This window comes from Marmota marmota, unplaced genomic scaffold, assembly GCF_001458135.2.
Source record: "Marmota marmota marmota unplaced genomic scaffold, marMar, whole genome shotgun sequence".
Classification (NCBI taxonomy): Eukaryota; Metazoa; Chordata; class Mammalia; order Rodentia; family Sciuridae; genus Marmota; species Marmota marmota.
Window position 1 is genome coordinate 8,877,754 of NW_025999998.1, and position 21,001 is coordinate 8,898,754.

General features: G+C 40.8%; 1 protein-coding gene across 8 annotated transcripts in view; it reads right to left on the minus strand.

Moving 5' to 3' along the window:
* Smarca2 (SWI/SNF related, matrix associated, actin dependent regulator of chromatin, subfamily a, member 2) overlaps nt 1-21,001 on the minus strand; it is a 171,675-nt gene that overhangs the window by 42,388 nt on the left and 108,286 nt on the right. For all 8 annotated transcript variants that reach the window (XM_015492887.2, XM_015492884.2, XM_015492889.2 and 5 more), the window contains 2 exons: nt 20,699-20,776; nt 15,416-15,634 (listed from right to left, as the gene is read on the minus strand). In XM_015492887.2, the coding sequence (XP_015348373.1) occupies nt 15,416-15,634; nt 20,699-20,776 (297 nt within the window). The remainder of the gene's footprint in view (nt 1-15,415; nt 15,635-20,698; nt 20,777-21,001) is intronic.

The following is a 21,001-nucleotide window of genomic DNA, read 5'->3' on the forward strand; positions in this document are numbered from 1 at the left end:
GAGAGAGAGAGAGAGAGAGAGAGAGAGAGAGAGAGAGAGAGAGAGAGAGAGGGAGAAGCACAAACAGCTAAGTTCTGTTAAGGGAAAGGAAGACAATCTCTATGCCAGTGTGGGAGGGCATGCCCCCACAAATCCTTTCATGGCCTTCAAAACAAAAAGGCAGTGCTCTGGCACCAGGTGCCCTGTAAAACAGGGTGTCTGCTATCCAGGCAGCATGGAAGGACATGCAAATACCACCAACCACGAGGACAGACAGGCTGAGGCTTGATGGGCATCAGCGGGTGGGATTTGCTGAAACTACTACAAAAGAGCTGAGCCTCTCAACAGGTTAAAAATACCTCAGAAGGTAATGGCACCAAAATAACCTCTGTTGGTTAGTTTTTGGCTCCTTCTCCAATCTGGTTACGGGAAGGTCAGTAAGATTATAGGTGATTCTATTTTGTTTCCTTCACTATCCTGTATCTTTCACTAGGTTTTTATGACAGGAAAATGTCTCAAAAAACCTTTAAATTTCTTATTTAAAAGAAAAACAAAACTCTAGGTATTTTGGATAATGACTTTAGAAATGTAGAGACACAAAATAGTCAAATCACCATTTTATTTGGTAACAAAATATTTACCAGTGGACCCTGAAACTAGGTTTATTAATTATGTCAGTGATTCTCCAGGAATGTTGATAGTGTGGTCTGTTGAACTTCATCAAACATCCTTCTCCATGCCTTCCAATGACATACTGTGGGACATCCACTTGGCATGAAGTGGTATTGGTTCCAGGATCCCCCGTGGATACCAAAACCCACAAAAGCTCACTCCCTTATATAAAACAGTATAGTATATGCATATAACCTACACAATCCTCCCATATTCTTTAAATCACCTCTGGATTATTTATAATACCTAATACTATGTACATGCTATATAAATGACTATTATATATACTGTTTAGGGAATAATGATATGAGAAAAATACGAATATGTTTAGGATGTACAATTTTCCCCCCCAGTATTTTCCATCTGTAGTTGATTGAAAGCATGGATGTGGACCCCACAGATGCAAAGGGATGACTTTACCTTGACATTAATGTGCTGATTTTTTTTTAAGTTAAAAGGAATACAAATGGATTTGGTCTTGATAATTTTGGGGAAAAATGATTCTTTCAATGAACTACTTGGATCCATTTTGCAGCTGTTATATACTCTGCTAGGTAGTGTGCAAAGGATTTTTTAAAAAGGACCAACTGGAATGCTTCTTGATGACAGGGTGCTAGGCAGTTCTAGGTTTTGGTTTATGCAGAACAGCTGAAGCCCCCAACCACCTTGTAAGGAAAGCAGCCCCCTATGGCAGACAGCTGCCCATCACCAGCTGCATCTCTCTAGCACGCTGGCATGGCGTCCATCATGGCCCATCAGTCTTGACTCTTCATCTTGACTCTTCAAATGCTACAGCAACCAGATGGGACCCTGAAATCTGCAACCTGGATTACATACGGAGTCCATGAACCTGTCAGAGAACCCTTTGCCAAGACTGTGTTATCAAGAAAAAGTCTGACTGAGAACACAAAAGAGTCTGAGTTCTACTTTCTGATAACTGAGTCTCACAGAACTGGAGGTGGATCGAGGCAAACCCACACTATTCTTTCTAGTATCACCAAAAGCAAAGCTACAGAATGACAGGGCAGGAGAAAAGGGCTTGCTCTCCTCCTTGTTTTACACTTTAATCTACAGACATGGAAACTGAGGGCCCAGGAGGTGTAATGACTTATCCAAGAGGTCACATAGCAAAGCTGTAACAGATCTGTAACCAGAGACCCTGATATCCTGATACTTGATCAACTTCCCTTCTACTAAATTATCAGAGGCAGCGGTACAAGAACAGAGCAGAACCACTGGCAATCTTTATAAGGCTCCACTTTTGAAGACGATATAATTTAAAATGGTTTCTACAAGGTCCAAGGAAAAGATATTCTTTAAAAAAAACACACACACACAAATAGCATCATGCTTGTAAGGAATGTGCTTTCTTTGACAGACTCTGAGCAGTAACCTTCAATATTATATTTCAGAAGGAGTGGCCACCCAAGAATCCAGCTTTGCCTAAAGCAAAATGTCATGGTCCCATCCACAATTTTTCATGATTCTGATAATTCATTCTTTAATAGAAAATAAGAAAGGATCTAAAAGGCCGTGTGACATTACACTTTAAATCAGCAGGCTTATATGGGGGACTCTGTACAAAACTAAAAAACAAAAACCCAATAAATTTAATATTTTATGTCTTTTAACATTGAGTTAAATGAGCTCTATTAATCTAGCTTTTGCTGAAAAAGAAGCTAGAAGATAGCTGCTATAAAATCCATGAGGATTTCTGAGGAATAGCTGGGTTGAAGCAATGGTTGTGCTTTTTTATTCAAATTTAAATAATCTCCATCAATGTGTTCTGAAATTAGAACAGAACCTTCACATTCTTGAAAAGCTCAAAAGCACTTTCATGTCAAAACAGCCCGCCTTCCAAATTCTTTTAAGAAATCTTTCTGTGAAGATGCAGATCGCTGGAATCTAATAGAAGGCCAACAATTGCTACCTTGACCCATATTACTAAAAAGAAAACATGTGATTTTATTGACTTTGCCAAAAAAGATACGGACTGCCACCAAATCTTCTGCAGCCCTCATTTCCGCCCAGTGCTTTGGCTTATTCACCTGTATTTATTGAGAGCTCACTCTGAGGACAAGGCTGCTCCAGGTACTGGGACACAGCAGTGGAGAGGATGGGCAAGGCCTTGGCCTTCCTGGAGCTTAATGCCAGTAGAAAAGGACAAGATACCCTGTATAGTGGCAATCACTCAGGAAAAATTAATGCATATTAAGTGACAGTTATTGACAGGTGCTGGATAGTTCAGCAAGGTCGTCAGGAAGGATCCCTTGCAAAGAGTTCGTTTGAACAAGAAGAAAAAGTGAAGATCTAAGAGACAGGCTTCGAGAGTGCAAAGGACTAGAAAGACAGTCGTGTGGTGCAGTGCCCAGAGAGCAAGGGGAGGAGATGACTGTAGCCTCAAAACTCTGTTCAAGGATTTGGATTCCACTAAACTTATAATGAGAGGCCACTGGGAAGTTTAAACAGGGGTGGTGATCAGAGCTGATATTTTTTCTAGAAAGTTCCTTCTGACTCCCCTAGAAGCCAACTGGGCTATTCGGAACAAAGAGGAAATCGACCCCGTACAACTCTAGGAATCTGCAAGCATCGCATGCTCCAGATCCTTATTATCTTGGCACCTAACCCTGCATCTCTTTTTTCCTTTGTCAATGAATGAATGTGCCAAGCTGTACTTCTTTTCCCCTGGGAGCCTCGCTGGGTTATGAGAAACCGCACAAACACAGGTGTGGCTGATGGAAAGCTCAAGTGTCCTGGCAGCAACAAGAAGATGAAACCCCTGCCTTCAATGTCCACAGGCTACACGGTTTGGCCAAGGAAGCTTCAGTTCCTTCCTCCTCTAGAAGTCTGAGGATGGGAAGGGACACTTGTCACAGAAAGTCTAGCATTAAGTAGAATACATGCTGTTTGAGCTCTTGATTTCTTGAACAGTGAAAATCCCTATGAGTTAGAGCATCTTACAATCTGTTTTCATCTCTTAATTCCCATCTGTGTATACTTGCAGACCTGCTCTTGACAAGCTCTTCAAGGTGGCTAACTGTGCAATATTATCTCTAATAGCATCTCTCAAGTCTGGCTCTTAATTGCACTAATAAGACAAGCAGCCATGACTCTGAGGAATAACGCCTTAACAACACCACTTTGCTATCTAAGCACAGTGTATGGCTCAATGTAATCGATAATCAATACATGAACATTGAATTGAATTTGCTTTTACACAGTTTCCATGTACGCCCTTAGGTGTAAGAAGGCAGGAGATGACCATTTGATTAAAAAATCACAGAAAAGCAGGACACAGTGGTGCACATTTGTAAACCCAGCAAATCAGGAGGTTGAGGAGGAGGATTGCAAGTTCAAGGCCAGCCTCAGGAACTTAGTGTGACCTTGTCTCAAAATAAGAAATAAAAATGGCTGGGGATGTGGCTCAGTGGTAAAGCACCTCTGGGTTCAATTCCCAATAACAAAATAACAAAATAAATAAATAAATGTAAATTAAATAAAACCACAGTAAAAAGTAAAAGCAAAAACAGTTTTATGCTTTTTAGAGGTCTCTTTAGATTTGTGGAAGGTCCTCCACAAATCAAAGATTATGCAAATTACCCATGTCTTAGACAGTTTGGGCTGCTATAAAAAAGTACTGATGTGATGGTTATTTTATGTGTCAATTTGAGTTGGCTAAGGGATGCCCAGATAGCTCCTCACACATTATTTTTGGGTGTCTGTGAGGGCGTTTCTAGAAGAGATGAGTATTTGAATCAGTAGACTGAGTAGAAAAGGTCTGCCCTCACCAATGTGGGTAGACATCATCCAATCCATTGAGCCAGAACAGAACAAAAAGGCGGAGGAAGGGTGCATTCTTTTGCTCTTCATATCTATGACATCCATCTTCTTCTGCCCTTGGGTGCCAGGGCTCCTGGTTCTCAGGCCTTTGGAATCAGGCACTTATATGAGGAGTGACCCCTAACCTGGTTCTCAGGACTTCAAATTTGGACTAAATGACACCACTAACTTTCCTGGGTCTCAAGCTTTCAAGATGGCATCTCATGGGAGACTTCTTAACCTCCACAGTTGCATGGGCTGATTCCAGTAATCAATTTTTCCCCCCTGTACTGGGGATCTGTTTTAATCAGTTTTTTCATGGTTGTAATCAAAAGACCTGACAAGAACAATTAGTTGGTGGGGGGAGGGATTAGTGGAGGAAAAGTTTATTTGGGGCTTACGAGTTCTCAGTCCATAGATGGCCAACTCCATAGCTCTGGGCCCAAGTGAGGCAGAACAGCATGGCAGAAAGGCTTGACAGAGGAAAACAGCTCAGGATATGGGTGCACAGGAAGCAGAGAGCTCTGTTCACCAAGGGCAAAATATAAACCCCAAAGGCATACCCCCAGTGACTGATTACCCAGTTAATCCCAGTGGATTCATCCACTGACTGAGTTACAGCTCTCATAATCTAGTTATTTTACTTCCGCTCCTTCTTACATTGTCTCACACATGGACTTCTGGGAACACCTCATATCTAAACCAGATCAGGAGCAAACCCAGGGTCTCACACACTCTAGGTGAGTGCTCTATCATGAGCCCCAATCTTCTCTTATATATCTCCACATATCTGATTGATTCTGTTTCTCTGGAGAACTCAGAGCTTATAAACATAAATTTGTCTCTCAGTTCTGGAGGCTAGAAATCAGAGAACAGGGTGCAGGATGGTCAAGTTCTGTGAGGATCCTCTTTTGGCTTGCATGTGGCTGATTTCTTGTATCCTTACATGGCAGAAGACGACTAGAGAGCTCTCTGGTGTCCCTTTTGTAATGGCACTAGTCCTATTCATGAGAGCTTAACTCCTATGACCTATAAGAGCCTTCCAAAGGCCCCATCTCCTAATACCATCATATTGGGGTTAGGATTTCAACATACGGATTTTGGGGGGATATACACATTCAGTCTACAACAATCAACAGACCTGTCCAAGATCTATACTCCAAGTTCCTGGTTGCTAACCCCCATGTTCTTCCCCTATGTTCTTCCTGCAGGCATGGAGGCTCAAGTAGAAAAACAGAGAAAAAGATGGTTAATGGCTGAGAGGGTATAGGTTGGCATGCAGTGTGGTACAAAACCAGAGAAAAGATGGTTAACAGATGAGTGTGTATAGGTTAACTTGCTTGGGGTGCATAAGGACAGATTATTTAAAGTGACAAAACAAGTGGCCAAGTCCCATAACATATCATCTTGGTGTGTACATATGTGTGTAAGGGGGTACTGAGGATTAAGCCCAGGAGTACTTTACCACTGAGGTATATCCCCAGTTGTTTCTATTTTTATATTTTTGAGTCAAGGTCTCTCTAAATTACTGAGGTGGGCCTTGAACTTATGATCCTCCTGAGTCACTGGGATTACAGGTGTGCACCCAGTTCATGGTATCTACTTTTAATTCCAGTAGTGAGTAGGGAAAGGGGTTTCTTTTTCCCCCATTTTAACCTTTTTCCAGTCACCTCAATCCTTGCCTTCAAGACATAACAGTTTTTTCTTTTTCTCCTACTGTCCATTAGGTTTTTCTTTGAAATAATATTTTTTCTTAATAGCTAATATATGTATTTTGGGACCTTTTATATGCCAGATTCTATGTACAACCTATACTCACATTTGAACCTCAGAATAACCTCTAGAGCAGGTGCTAAAATTTCCCCCATGGTACAGAAGAGGACAACAAAGCTAAGAGAAGGGATCAGGGCACTCAGAGTCCAGTGCTAATGAGGTCAGCTAGAATTACATTTTTCCTTGGTTCATCAGATTCCAAGGCTATGCTCTCTCTCAATTCAATACCCTCAGCTTTTCAGACAGACAGCCATCAGAAATGACAGTTCCTTTTCTGATACTCTCCTAGACAGGGACAGTGAAGTCACCTGCTCTACCTTCCTATAGCGAACTCCACCCATGGATGATGACTTCATGTCGCCTTATTGATTCACACCCTCCCCAATAAGGTGAAAAAGTGCTGAAAAACAAATCTTTATTTATTTCTCTGCATAATTAAAGAAAATTTGCTCAATCTAAAGATCATGTGAACTTTTTGGGCCTCCTTTGTATCTGTAAACCAGATTTAAATTTCTATGATGATTTCAATGACTGAGTTTGATTTCTGAGGTGAATCCTGATTTTTAAGGAAAAAAATCAAGACCAGAAATTCCAGGCATTAGGTTTAAAAAAAAAAAAGATCAAAATAAGGCTCTCTCCTTCTCAACCTTTAATATTTATTTAGTTGGCCCTCTGAGGACTGTTTCTTCTGTTGGATTTACCCTACTGAATGCTGACAAAGGGAACATGCTAAGGTCCAGCTGCTGTTAAAACAGTCTAGTCAACGGATATGAAAATGAAATAAAAACTGTAGAAAGTTATTAATTTATTTTTTTTACTACTGTCAAATATTTCCCCAAACAATTCGCAACTCTTACCACCATTAATTAGTTCCCTACTTCCATCCTGAAATACTGAAGAACCTGGAATTCGGCAAAACCCAAATCTATTTTCTAGGGCCTTAGCTCTCCCTTGTGTATAAAGACGGAAATGCAGCTTGCAAGAAAATTTTGCCCCAGTAAATCTGATGACCCAATTTTTAAAGCTAAAATGCCACTCGATTTAAAAAAAAGAAAAAGAAAAGAAAAGTCTATTCTAGGAAGTTTTATACCTTATAACAAAATTCAAGGACAGATTATTTAAAGTGACAAAACAAAAGCAGGAAAATATTAAAAGAATTACGTGCATTATGTTTTAGATACAGGTGCCAAAAAGCCTTGCCAGTGTAAAATAAAGTATTTTTAGGAAAAAAAGAACACCTCCAGAATAACTAATGCTCCAAGTGCTGAAACCCAGCAGAGAGATTTCAGCCCATCTCTGATTTCAGGCGGGATCATACTAAATCCAGCCCAAATAGCAGAGTCAGGATTTCAAAGATTCCTAGACAGAGAAAAATCCACAGTCTACCTGTTCATACATGTGGGGAAATTTTTTTATTTCTCACAGGGTGTTTCAATAGAATTTCAAATATTTTGTTTGAAACCCCCAATTCTTTATAACCTCTCCTCATACTTTTTCCTGTTCTTTGTGATTGAAGTCTCCAAGAACTTGTCTGCCTTTTCCTATGTCAATTTAGCACTTTGGTTTGTCTATGATACAAGCTCACCTAAAGGGGTTCATAACTCTATGTGCATACAGGCACTAACTATCTAGCTTTTTAAGACACCAAAGCAAGCAGAAAGTAGCCATATTTTATTACCGAGAACATCTTCTACTATATATTTCAATACTATTTTATATTCTCTACTTTAAGCTTTAGGAAAAACACCCAAATCTTTTCATTGGGTAGCAGATATGATTATGGGGAGCTCACTCAGGCACATAAATCACAGGAAACTGGAGCTCACATCTGGTGACATCAATCAAGGAAAAGAGTGTCCCGTCTCTTCTTTCCCTCAAGGTTCCTCTATGGCTGCTGGAACTAGCTGTAGCTATCACCAGATTTAAAGATCTGGGGAAGTGGGCCCCAGATCCATCAGTCATAAGTATTTATTGGGGCCTAAATACACAAGGTGTTTCAAAACAGGAAGATGTTCTTTCCTAAATTCCAGAAGCCTATGCAATATAGTAAAATCAGCATCCACACACTCACATCCACGAAGACCCCACAGAAGACAGATGATGCCCTAAAAAAGGTAACAAGATACACCAGCAAATAAAAGGGACTGTAAATCAGTTTTAAGATATCAGATGCACTGTGTGACAAAGGCATACTCTCCAAAATCGGTTCTCTCCACTCGGCTGGCAATTACATATTATACAGAGCACATAATCTAGATTGCATTCCAATTATCTTCAAGTGCTATGGGGCAAAAATCACTCACTCAGCAATTAAATAAATTCAGGGTTATCACTAAGTGTTTTAAGGAAGGGAAGGATTCTGAAGTTGGCAGAAGGACCAAAGGAGCAGGAAAGATGATAAATCAAGGCATTCCAGAAATTACCTTCCAGCCCACTTTCTAACTCTTCAGTCACTCCTATTTTACAAAGCCCCTCCCCTCAAGAATGAGGGCCACCTTAAAATGCCAGAAACATCACAGCCAGCGCACAGTGCGGCTCAAGTTAAATCAAAAAGCCTGGCCCACCAGGCTCATCAGAAGTCTGCCTTTTTGGTAGCTGGATTCCTGCTCTCACACAAAAAGAACAGTGATATTCTTCCCAGAAATTATCAAGACAAGTCAATTATCACGTGTCCTCAAATACATAGAAGTGTAATATGTGCACACCACACTATGGCAAAGTTACAAACAGGAATGAGCAGAATAGTTTAAAAATCACATTAATGTGCCACACCTTCTAGATGGCCCATCCCCTGCTCAGGAAGACACCCGTCGCTTTGAAGAGGGTTAGGACACAGTGGGTATGCAAAGACAAGTAACATCTTTGATTTCCAAAATAGTATCAGGAGCCCACAGTCCCATTGCAATCTCAACCAGTCTCCACCCACAGAAGACGTTAGGTGCTGGGCAGGGAGGCAAGCACTTTTAGGCGCAAGCTCCTATACTTACAGGAGGAAATGCTGCTGCCCTTTTAAAAGACACCTCCAAAGTTGTTTTTCTTATTTTGGTTAAGGCTCTTTTAAAAAACTTAAAAGAAACCAGCCCTAAATTACCAAGTCACTGTGGCTCATTGTTTTTAGGTAAAATGGAGAAAACTTTGCTCTTTTTTTTTAAATGTGGTGCCAGGGATTGAACCCAGGACTTTAGCACTCTACTGACTGAACTATATCCCCAGCCCTACTTCGCTCTTTATAATTCTAAATTCTAATTCACCTGAGCCCACCATCTTCTCTTTTAAACATGGGAATGTGACCAAAATTGAGCATGCTCAGGAATGCACTTGCCATCTTTCTTTGTGAACACATGGTTATGATCTAGAACTGAGCACACTAAGGGATGTGCCTACCTCTACATGTGATGATGAGCCTTTCCCATATGAACAAGCTTCCCCAGTAAAAGTCCTGCCTTCTTTGTTCAAGGAGAAAACTACTTTGCAAATTAACTCCAGGGCTCTCCTTACTTTTGCAAGTAATAAATCTCTTCACATTCAGTCATCTCCTGGTTGTGCATCTCAGTGCTTTGCACTCACCAAGAAATGCAAATGTACTGTGTTCTATCCAAAGCGTTCCCTCAGTTCCATAGGCCCTTGGCAATCAAGAGCCAAGTCTGGTGGATGGGGATCTTGAGAAAGGCACTAGAAGCCACAGTTACAGAACACTATGCCCAGGACACACAGTATACAGGAAGCTGCTTTGTGACAGCAAAGCAAGGGAAACAGCCTTCTTCCATGGAGAGAAAAGGAGCAAAGAGGCAGAGAGGTACAAAGGTCAGTCCTGAAGACAGTGACCTACTGCACAATAAAGAATTTGTCTGGACTTTTCCTGGGTTCCCAGCATGGACTTTCTACAGTCTTGGAATTTCTGAGTGACAGGAATATCTTTGCTATGTGAATAAAATTACTTTGGGTGGACCACCCTCCAGGTGGCTTCCCATGGGGACTGGTCACCAGAATGACCAATTAAGTGATTAGAGGTTTGGGACTCTCTACCAGCATGATTTCTGGGGAAGCTGGAGATCAATGTGACAATCATGTGACCAATGATTTAATCTAGCATGCCTACATAATGAAGTCCCAATAAAAACTCTGGACACTGAAGCTCAGTGGACTTCCCAGTTAAGAGAACACACTATGAGAGTGATGTGCCTGGATTCTATGCACAGAGGCCAGGGGAGCTGGGATTCCCTCCTAAGCCTTGCCTTCTGCCTCTCTTCATTTGACTGCTTTGCTTGATTTATATGCTTTATAATGAAATGTGGCTGTGAGAAGCATTTTCCTAAGCTTTATGAATCATTTTAGCAAATTATGGAATCTAAAGGATTCGTGAGAACCCCTGCATTTATAGCCAGTGAGATGTATTCGAGGCCAGGGGATCCCCAAAGTGTGGCTAGTGTCTGAAGTCAGGGCAGTCTTGTTGAGGTCAATGCCCTTTATCTTGTGGGGTCTGTGCTTAGTAGTGAGTGTCACTATGGGACTGCAGTTGAGGTTGAATGAAAAATTGTCCTTCAAGGTCCAATCTGAGATGGTGGGGAGGGTGGAGTGAGGAGCATGAAAATGAGGCACTACAACTGCTCACAGGTGGATTTAGCAGGAAGTTAACAAAAAGTTTGAGTTTCAGGCCTCTCACAAGCTTTTTCCAAGGCTCTGGAATGATCCCTCAAGGGTGTTCATATGGTCTCAAACTTTTACAAAATCTGTAAACATAAGACATGTTGTATTGCGTGTTTTAAAAAGATCCTAGATCAGTCCAACGACCAGATTCTAGAAGCTTTGGGCTAGATAAACCCTGGCAGTGACTTAGCCACAGGTGAGGAAAAGGCCAGCTCCACTGCATCCCACATGTTCTAGCCCAGTGTGGAGGAAGCAGTCAAGAGTTTGCAGACCCCCAAACAGGACACAAAAGAGCTGACAGTATTACATGACCAATGAGGCCAGGGGTCTTAATGAGATGTCCGAATGTGGGACAGCTTCTGGGTGGAGACTGTGGCCAAGTCACATGTCAAGCCCTCCTGGGATAGCAGCCCTGTAGAGAGACCTGTCGGAAGCATAGGATGGGAAGAGAACCAGGTCACCATCCCCAAGGCCATGCTGAAACCCAGCTTCTGCCTTTATCCAGATGCCATTTGGGGAAGGAAATTAGGATGGGAGCCCCCAGGAAACAGCCCACTGAGTAAGTGAATACTGAACTACCCAGCCCCCAAAATTGGCTACCACCCAAGAAATTAAAAGTTTAAATAAAAACAGGGATTTCAAAGCAACTTAAAATATTCACTTTTTAAAAAACTGAATTGTTTAAAACATTATGAATGCAGAAAAAAAATATTCTTTAAAGTCCTCCACCTAAATAGACTCTCTCTAGGACATGGCAGAAATTTTTAGCATACTATGATTACAGGGTAAAACCTGTTCATAATGAAACTATAACACATTTTTAAAGTAAACAGCAGGATCACTTAAATTTTCCATACATGTGCTAAGGCAGAGACTGAGGCAAGACCAGAGTCTTGCCTTCTTGGACTTGGAGCCAGACCACATTTCCTAGTGTCTTTTGCAGCCGGACTGGCCATCTGACCAAGTTCACAGTGGAATGTGGGCAGACATGATGTGCAACCATTTAGGCACAACCCATCAGAGCTCCACATTGAGGGCGCCATGCTGTTTTCACCATTTCCATTCATGAAGACAGAATGACCAAGCTGGCAGAAGCTATATCAGCCTGGATCCCTGAATGACCCACTAGAGAAAAAGTGCCTAACCAACCAGGAATACCTACCAAGAACTTTTATCTGAGTGAAAAATAAACTTTGATTTTTTTTTGATAGGTCCCTATATAGGTGTATCCATTGTAGCCCAAGTAGTGAACATCACATTCTTACACATCATCTACATTCTTATATATCGATCCAGAGCTATTTCAATGTAGTGATCAATGAGCACTTATTATTTGCACATGGAAACCCCAAGTTCTAACAACATATAGATCCAGCTGACCAACTAATAAATAAATCAGGCAGGTTGGCAATGACCAGGAATACTAGGAAATTGGAACTGAACCATGATAGGACAAGCAAAGGAGTGTGAGTGCACAGTGGAAAGGAAAGCTAGCATTTACCTGTAAAGGCACCACATCAGAGGCAGCCGTTGAGTTGGGCCTTGAAGGATAAGCAAAGATCAAAAGAAAGAGGAGGGTAGGGAAATTCATTCCAGAAGGAACATAAGTCCTGAAACATTTTATCCATGGGGCTGTGATGCTAAAGACAGACAACATATTGTTCTATTCAGTCCAGGAAATAGAATCAAGGCCAGTGAGAAGCAGCTACAGGGAGAGAAGCTTCCACCCAAAGGGGAGGAAGAACTAACAATCTGGGCTGACCTTGAACCAGAGGGGCTATGCAGACAAAAAGGTAGTGTGCTTCCTTTGAGGGCTGGCCAGCCTCTTGGCATGGGCACTGCACAGGCTGCAATTTAAGCACGAGATGGTAGCTGCACCATTCAGCTGCCTTCCAACTCTGGGATTCTGTGTATCTCTGATGCCTCAGCCAAGCAGCCTTTGTGCAACATTGCCAGGAAAACAGAAGAATTATTTTAGCCCTGTTAGAGCATTTCTTATACGACAGTCCTTGCCAATCTCCCTTTCAAGGCTGTGTTGGCCGGCTTTGTGCAACGTGTTCAATCATCGGCCAGTAGAGAACATCTCTTCACATCCAGGCCCTTAAGAACCCCTGGAATTTCATTTCATTAGAACAAAAACTTAATAGGCTGACATTAAACAGGATTACTACTGGTGAACAAGAAAACCAATGATACTAGGCATCTATGCTGAGTGCTGTGTTAATCATATATCCTGCTTAAAAGCAAGTTGCCAACTCACACAAAATATAGACAGTTTTCAAATGACTCATTTATAAGAAGATATATTCCAGTAAAGCTCTACTGGGAACAGCTTCCACCTTCTTGGATGACTTGATATGTTGTGAGGCACCTTAGGGTTAAAATTGCAAATATCAATTTCCGTAGCATAGTTTCATGAAAGAAACTAGTTTTTCATTTTTAAGATGTGACTACTATGGATAAAAAAGGGAGTCTACTAGACTCTAAAAAGAGAAATTCTACCCCCAAATTCCTGGTAAGTTAATAACTTTCCATTTTGCTGAGATCATACTTTCATTTTCACAAGCATTCATTGGGTCTCTAAGACAAGTTAGGCATAGGATTACCATCAGTAATATAAGCTGTATGAAAAAGAAAAAAAAGGGGGCTGGGGATGTGGCTCAAGTGTTAGCGCGCTCGCCTGGCATGTGTGCGGCCCGGGTTCGATCCTCAGCACCACATACAAACAAAGATGTTGTGCCCGCCGATAACTAAAAAATAAATATTAAAATTCTCTCTCTCTCTCTCTTTAAAAAAAAAAAGAAAAAAAAAAGGTGACTTGCACTTGTAAACTTCCTAAGATTCATAATATTATCTTTCTTAAGAGCAATTGTCAAGACTTGTTTTGTTATGTTTGAAAGAGGTAAGTTGGGCTGCATTCTTGACCAATAAACAGGGCTATTTTGCCTGTAATATCTGGAAATTATTCACATCAAAAATTTGATTTTAAAATAATGGTTTAGATTATGGTTGTTTCATCTGTAACAACATTCCAGGTACTTCATTTACTGCTTAAATAAAAGAAAGGAAATAGAATTTTCCTGAGCTCAGAAATAAGTATTAAAAAAAAAAAGCCCACATTAAAGAATGAATCTTCATCATACAACTACAAACCCAACAGTGAAACAAAGGAAATTCACAAAACCATATTCTGAGGCTACTAGACTATCTGAAGGTCTATGATAGTGAAATGATCACATAAGAGTTACATTTTATATGCAATTGTTCAGCCATAAACATGAGTGATGCCTTTGTTAGTCTCTTTTCAGAATCCCATAGACTCCAATCTTTTCAGAATCCAGGTCACATCCCTCTCATCATACAACACTCTGAGCAAATCACATCTCAAGGGCTACCAAGCCCTGTCTGCCTCTGATAGCCAGTCTCAAGATTCGTTTCCTTGCCTTTCTACCCACCTACCAACTTATGCTCTGGGTCCTAAAATCCTCATCTTGCAAAGCTTGAAAACTGTAATCCCCTTTGAGAAAATGAATAAATTCCCAATGACTGCTTCTATTTGATTTGGTTTTTACCCAACTGTGCTTACTATTTCCAGCGTGCATTTACTGGCCCTGTCTGGAATATATGCCCTAGGTTGCTCTCTCTGTCAAGGTACTAAGCCTGCTCCCAGTAATTAAAAGTAGAGCTAAATCTTCAAACGAGACAACTACTTTGAACAATATTCACACATGTGGCTCCCATGATCATTTTGATATTTCTATGCTCCCCAAGGAAAATTGTGGGATTTAACTCCCCAATCAAAACAAGGAATCACCATTTTTCCAAAGGGGAAAAAATACAAACAAACCCTAAATAACATTTCGAACCATCAGTGAGCCAAGTCCCAGGCTCCAGTCTGCACTTGCAATAGACAGATGAGATCAAGCCAAAATCGAGCACGCAGTCCATCAGTACCCACTGATTCTGTGATTTCCAACTCTGTCCTGACCTCTCTGGCCTTCAACTTTGTTGTCAAACCAAGACTATATAAAGGCACTTTCCAGATCTGAATTTGCTTTGGGCCTCTGAAATAACACAGAAAACAATGCTATCCCTGAACTATCTCTGTAGGCCTTGCCAAAGTAAAACCCCTGATCAAAGACCATGAAATGAGGGGGAACAATTAAAAAGATCTCTAAGGTCCCCTTCCTCATTCTGATTCTCAGTTTGAGACAGTAAGGCATGACTAGGCAATTGGTCATAAAACATTAGTGGGTCTCAAAGCTCTAATAACTCTGTGCATCCAATGACCAATTCTGCTCTAGCAAAAAAAAAATGCTTCATTACAGGTTTTTCCAAGCACTGCCCCAAACCATAGAATGTCTCTACTACACCAGCACAGCGAGTCCACTGTCTATGTTCAAGAGCTCCTCTCATTTTACCAGCAACTCACCTGCTCAGAGAATACCAACTCTGAGCTCCTGATCTCTCCAAGCCACCAGACACACTCTGAGCACCAAGGACAGGTTGAAAAAGCCACACCTACCCTGAGCCACTGCTTCTCTGTGAGGGCATCGCTGTAGTCCACGTCACGACGCTGGCGAGACCCCCTACCAAATATTTTCTCCTCCTCTTCTTCACAGGTCAACCTTTCTACTTCGGCGTCATCCTTAATAATCCAGGAGGGCAGCTCGTCTTCCTCCATTAATCGAGGCTTGCGTTTTGGATTCCGGGCATCTTCCCTCCGCCGGTCCATGTCCATACGCTGGAGATACAAATAAAAGAGTCACCAAAGGTAAGGAGCTTCTGGGGGCTTCTGTTTGGTAAGTATAAACTTCACAGGACCTACAACTTTCATAAGGCGTTGTATATGGCTGCAGGGTCCCTTTCAATCTCTTTTATCCTGATTGACTTGTTCTGCCCATCCCTAAAGCACAGTATCTAGGGAGAATTTTTACCAAGTCAAATCCCTTCCCTTCCTCTGAACCCATGTTTTGAATTTAGTTATGCATTTAAAAAATACTCTTTTAAGAATTCCTTTTCTTAGTCTTCATGCGTGCAAAGCTTCCCGTTAAGTAATTGTGAGAAAATTCAAGGTAAGGGGATGCATCTTAAAAATATGAGCCCTGACTATACAATTAATTATTTTCCTGAAAGAATTCTTTGAGCATATAAAAGAGAAAGTTCATTAAGAACATTTCCTTTTATTTGAGAGGGCTCATGCTTTTAATTAAATAACTGGCAGGGAGAAAAAGTAACCCAAGATATCACTGCAGAATAGCCACCCATAATTGGGCATGTGGAGGGGATATAAGAGGTTTGATTAAGTCAGTTGTCATGAATGCACTGGATTTTCATTATACCACGGGCACTATCAGAGGGATACTCTTCAATTTTTACTTTTTAAAAGTTTAGCTTGTATAAAAATATTATACCAGAGAGAGAGAGAGAGAGAGAGAGAGAGAGAGAGACCTCAGAGATAACCTCATCTCCACTGACCACTGACCATGTTCTATGTGAAACAGCTTCCTTTTATAGACTTCAAAATGCCAACATCCCCACCTCCTGCTCTTTTTAAAAATCCAGTTCACTTTTAAATAAATTGTCACATACTTGGCTTTGAACTAAACAATCTGATAAAAAAGAGCAAATAAAACTGTCACCTGAGTTGCTATATACGTTAGTTATATTTATATATCACTCGCTAGATATATTATTTCCACAATCAAAGAGACCATTAATCATTAAGTTATTTACCTTTCCCTTTCTTCGGTTCTATCGTACTGAAACAGGGATTCGATATATCATTTTTCCTTAAAAACTAAAACTGATAAAATGTAAATGAAGTATCTACTACTCAAACCCAAATGTGACCTGTACAACCTATTTATAATTAAAGGTCAAAGCTCCTTAAACTACGCTTTAACATTTTTGGAAATCATTATATTTCCAGAATGGGGTAGGCTTGGGGACATGGTGAAGTCTCATTGGTAGATAAAAGTGGCCAACCTGCTCTGTCATGTGCTATACTTAGCTTGCAATGCTCTGCTTAATCCTGCCTTCTAATGCTTTGGTATCAGAAATGGCAGCCACCAAACCTTCAAAATTAGCTCATAGAGGATGCTTCGTTTATAGAATGATCTAAAGAAGGGTTGCATGGGGCAACCTTCTAATGGTTGTTAGATAACTAATAAGAAAAAAAAAAAAAAAACAACTTTTGTTAATATCCTATACTGAGAAGACCAAATATGGCCACTCCAATTTTTGGTCATACTGCTACTATTACCTATGTGTTTTTCCACAACTGAGAGTACAAATATTTGAGTACAAATATTTTCTGGACTAGACGCAAATCATGTAGTGTGCTTATCTAACATGTATAAGGACCTAGGCTCTCTCTACTCCTAGCACCTACACACACACGCACACACACACATACACATACACACACAGAGCAAATTGCATAATTTGCTTCATTTTTAGGAAAGGTAGATGCAATTAGAGATTCTACTTGGAAAATACCAGTACAAAATCTTAAGTCAACATTTAAGAAAAAGACTAATTTCTTATTTAGTTACACATAAATATTTGTCTTAAGACTTGATGATAAACCTGTATATACCGGTACAATTATTTTAAAAAGTATTTCTTGCCTTTGTAGAAAATGTAGCTTGTGAAAGCAGAGTAAAATATTTCAGATATATATCTTGGACTGTCAAATTACTTTTTTGGGGGGCGGGGTGGGTAACTGGGGATTGAACCCGGGAGCATTCTACCAGAGAGTTATATCCCCAGCCTCTCCTTACTCCCGCTTTTTTCTAAATTCAAGAAAGGGTCTCACTAAGTTGCTGAGGCTGGCCTTGAACTTAAAATCCTCCTGCCTCAGCCTCCTGAATAACTGGGATTAAAGACGTGTGCCACTGAGTCTGGTACAAAGAACTTTTTAAGGTAAATTCACACAGGATATAAGGTAACTTTTTCTGAAGTCAATTTTTAGAAGTGATATAAATGTTTAAAAGAATGGTTCTAAAGAAACGGCTTATTATGTGTTGTTTAGTGTCCATGATATAAAACCAAATGATAAATTTATATTAATTTTAGAAAGAACTTATTTCTTTATAATAATGGATACAGTGTTTAAATATTTGAAACCTGGAGACTTATTCTAGCTCACATTCCATTCTTGTTTCTCACTAAACTTTTTAATCAAGAGTAGCTGGCAAGGATTCAAATTTTATTTCCTGCCCCCTGGTGGAGGTGCTAATGAATAGTGAATCGGACAAAGACAGCCAGCAGATTAGGTTTTTAAAAAACCAAAGAAAATTCTGCACAATCCTCAAAATAGAAGCCAACCTTTAAGAAACAGGCATGAAAAATCACAAATTCAAAGCATCTAAAAAAATGTGTTCCCTACCAGTCTCACCTATTATAAGACTGTTCTTCATGTACCATATTCCCAAGTGAAAAGAAACTGTATCTTGGGCAGACATATACATTTTTTCCTAAGATTTTCCGTTTTTTTTGGTACTGGGGATTGAACCCAGAGGCTCTTAACCACTGAGCCACATCCCCAGCCTTTTTTATTTTGAGACATGGTTTTGCTAAGTTGCATAGGGCCTTGTTAAATTGCTGAGGCTAGCCTCAAACTTGTGATCCTCCTTACTCAGCCTCCCAAGTCTCTGGGATTACAGGCATGCGCCACTGTGCCCAGCTCTGAGGATTTTAATTTCTTTAAATCCCATCCCAAAAGTAAGGAAGGAGAAGTTTCTCTTTCCCTTATTTCAGGGCAGCTGATGAACTCTCCATTTCTGGGCCTAACTTCATTTCTATACTGGCAGGCAGTTTATCCTCTCCACATCACAAGAGAACTTGGACCCACAATCATGCTAAAGTGTTGCCAATCAGCGATCAGCTGGGAAATTGAGGACCTCTCACCTGGGGGTTCTCCAGTCACCTATATTTTAATAAGTTCCTTAAAAAGAGAGGAGGTATCTCTTTCTGATGTGTACCCCTCATCTCCTGAAATAGAGAATAATCCATACATGTGGTGAACAAAAGGAATGAAGGAATTCAGGTTTTACAAAGGTCTTACCAACACCCCATGTTGGTCAGCAAGTGTTCTTACTGCTCTCTCTCTCTCCTGGGTAGCGTGGCTTACTTAGGGGAGAGCAGAGGAAGCATACACCCCAGTTGAAGAGTTTAGGAGTTATAACTACCTGAATTTTCCTGAGAAAGAGTTAATTGCCAATTATTGTAAACCATTATGTGTGGACACAATCAGTGCTCCCTAGACAAAAATCACACACACACATGCATGCGCACACACACAAAACCCCACAAAAATAACGTAAGCATCTACACAGCTGCAGCTCCATTCTCAAAGACTGTCTAGGTTGGAACAGCAGAAATTGCAAACCCTCTGGGTCATATTTGGCTGCAGTTGTATTTTGTTTGGCCTGCACTGTTATACAATAACAATAATAAAAGCTCTGAATTTAGTTGCAAACATTCTGAAATCCAGACATTGCATATTAAAAACATTGATTTCCACCTTTTCTGGAAAATTTGTACTTTCTGGCTATGTAGGTCTCACATTTCTACCTGGTCATTCTGTTCTCAGACATAGCACCTCCAATACTTACTCTAGTTGCTTTCCTCACACTCAGTAGATCTAGCTTATCTGAGTTCTGAGGGCATCTCTGATTCCTGGGTTCTGCAGCATTATACTATCAAAGCTATGATGAACATGTATTGACTCCCTCCACAATCAGGCTAAATGTCTTTGATGAAAATAAAAATGAAGGTACTGGAGGAAACTTTATATATCCAGATCCATCTTATCTTCATAAAGCCTAACATTTTGCAAGTATCACCATTCATTCAATAAAACCTAAAGCAACTAATACACGCAAAGGGCTGTTGTGGTCACTGAATATAGAGAGTGAACAAAACAGCTACAGCAAAAGCTTTAAGAAGACAGCAAACACCACTCTAATGAGCCACTGCACAGGTCTCCCCAACAGCTTGCTCCCCGCAAACACAGCTTGTACTAGGCCTCACATGTAAACCAAATTCAGATCTCAGGAAAATTACAGAAGCTATACATTATGGAATTTCAAAGTTAAAAACACGGACATTAAATTCTCAGATGCCAAGGTTCTTTTATACCTACTTTGTACCAGTGAAATCCAGGCAGTTCTGTTCTTTATATGAAGGCTAGACCTCCCTTTATACACACCTGCAAGATTCCTATGTGCTTAAGCAGGCTCTCTTGCAACAGTGAGAAGACGCGCACCTGTGTCGTTTTTAGTGGCTGTTCCCTGCTCTGACGGGAGCCTGTTTTTGCTTTGTTCTAGTAGGGAGACAGCGAGGGCACAGTTGTAAACTCAAATGTCTACAGGAGCCAGGCAGGTTTCCTGAATGACACTGGCCTGAGATTAGAAGCAATCTAGGTGTGGGGGTCTATGGTAAGCTGGAGACCACATGGCCTGTCCAGAGGGTGCAGCTGCTACTCAGCACTGGCCAACCATTTCCACACAGAGCTGTGGGCCTGATACTGCCCAATCTCATTTTTCAAGAGAAGCCAGAAATCAGGATTCTTTTTATGTTGGCAACAAATGCGAAATTTTTAAAAAAGGCTGCGTGGGCCAAACAAAATACGTCTGCAGGCTAAATCCAGCCAGTTTGCAGACTCTGAACTAAAGGAAAGGCACAGGCTTCACAGATGAAGTTCTGCCAGGGCACACAGGCTCCAGGCAGCTTGCATGGCTAACAGAAAAAGGGGGCAGAGAAGGCAGGCATGGGTTGTCATGATTTTCTGCAACATTACCATAAAAAGGTCAAATTCTTCTTCTCGCCGAGCAATCATTTGGTTCAGAGTCTCATCGTCCGGTACTTCATCTTCTTCCTGGGGTTAAAAACAGAATGATTGAACAGGCTTTAGGAGAAAAGCTGGACAGCTGGGGCGAGGTACAAACAAGTGAGGGGAATCTGTCTTCCACGCCAGGGGGGGCCCGTTTTTGAAGCCAGAAAGAAAAGAGAAGGGCCCCTGCATGTAGTACTTGCCATTCGTATTTTGTAAGCTATTCATATCATCTTCCCAGAGCAAAATCTGTCTAGGGAGGAAATGTGC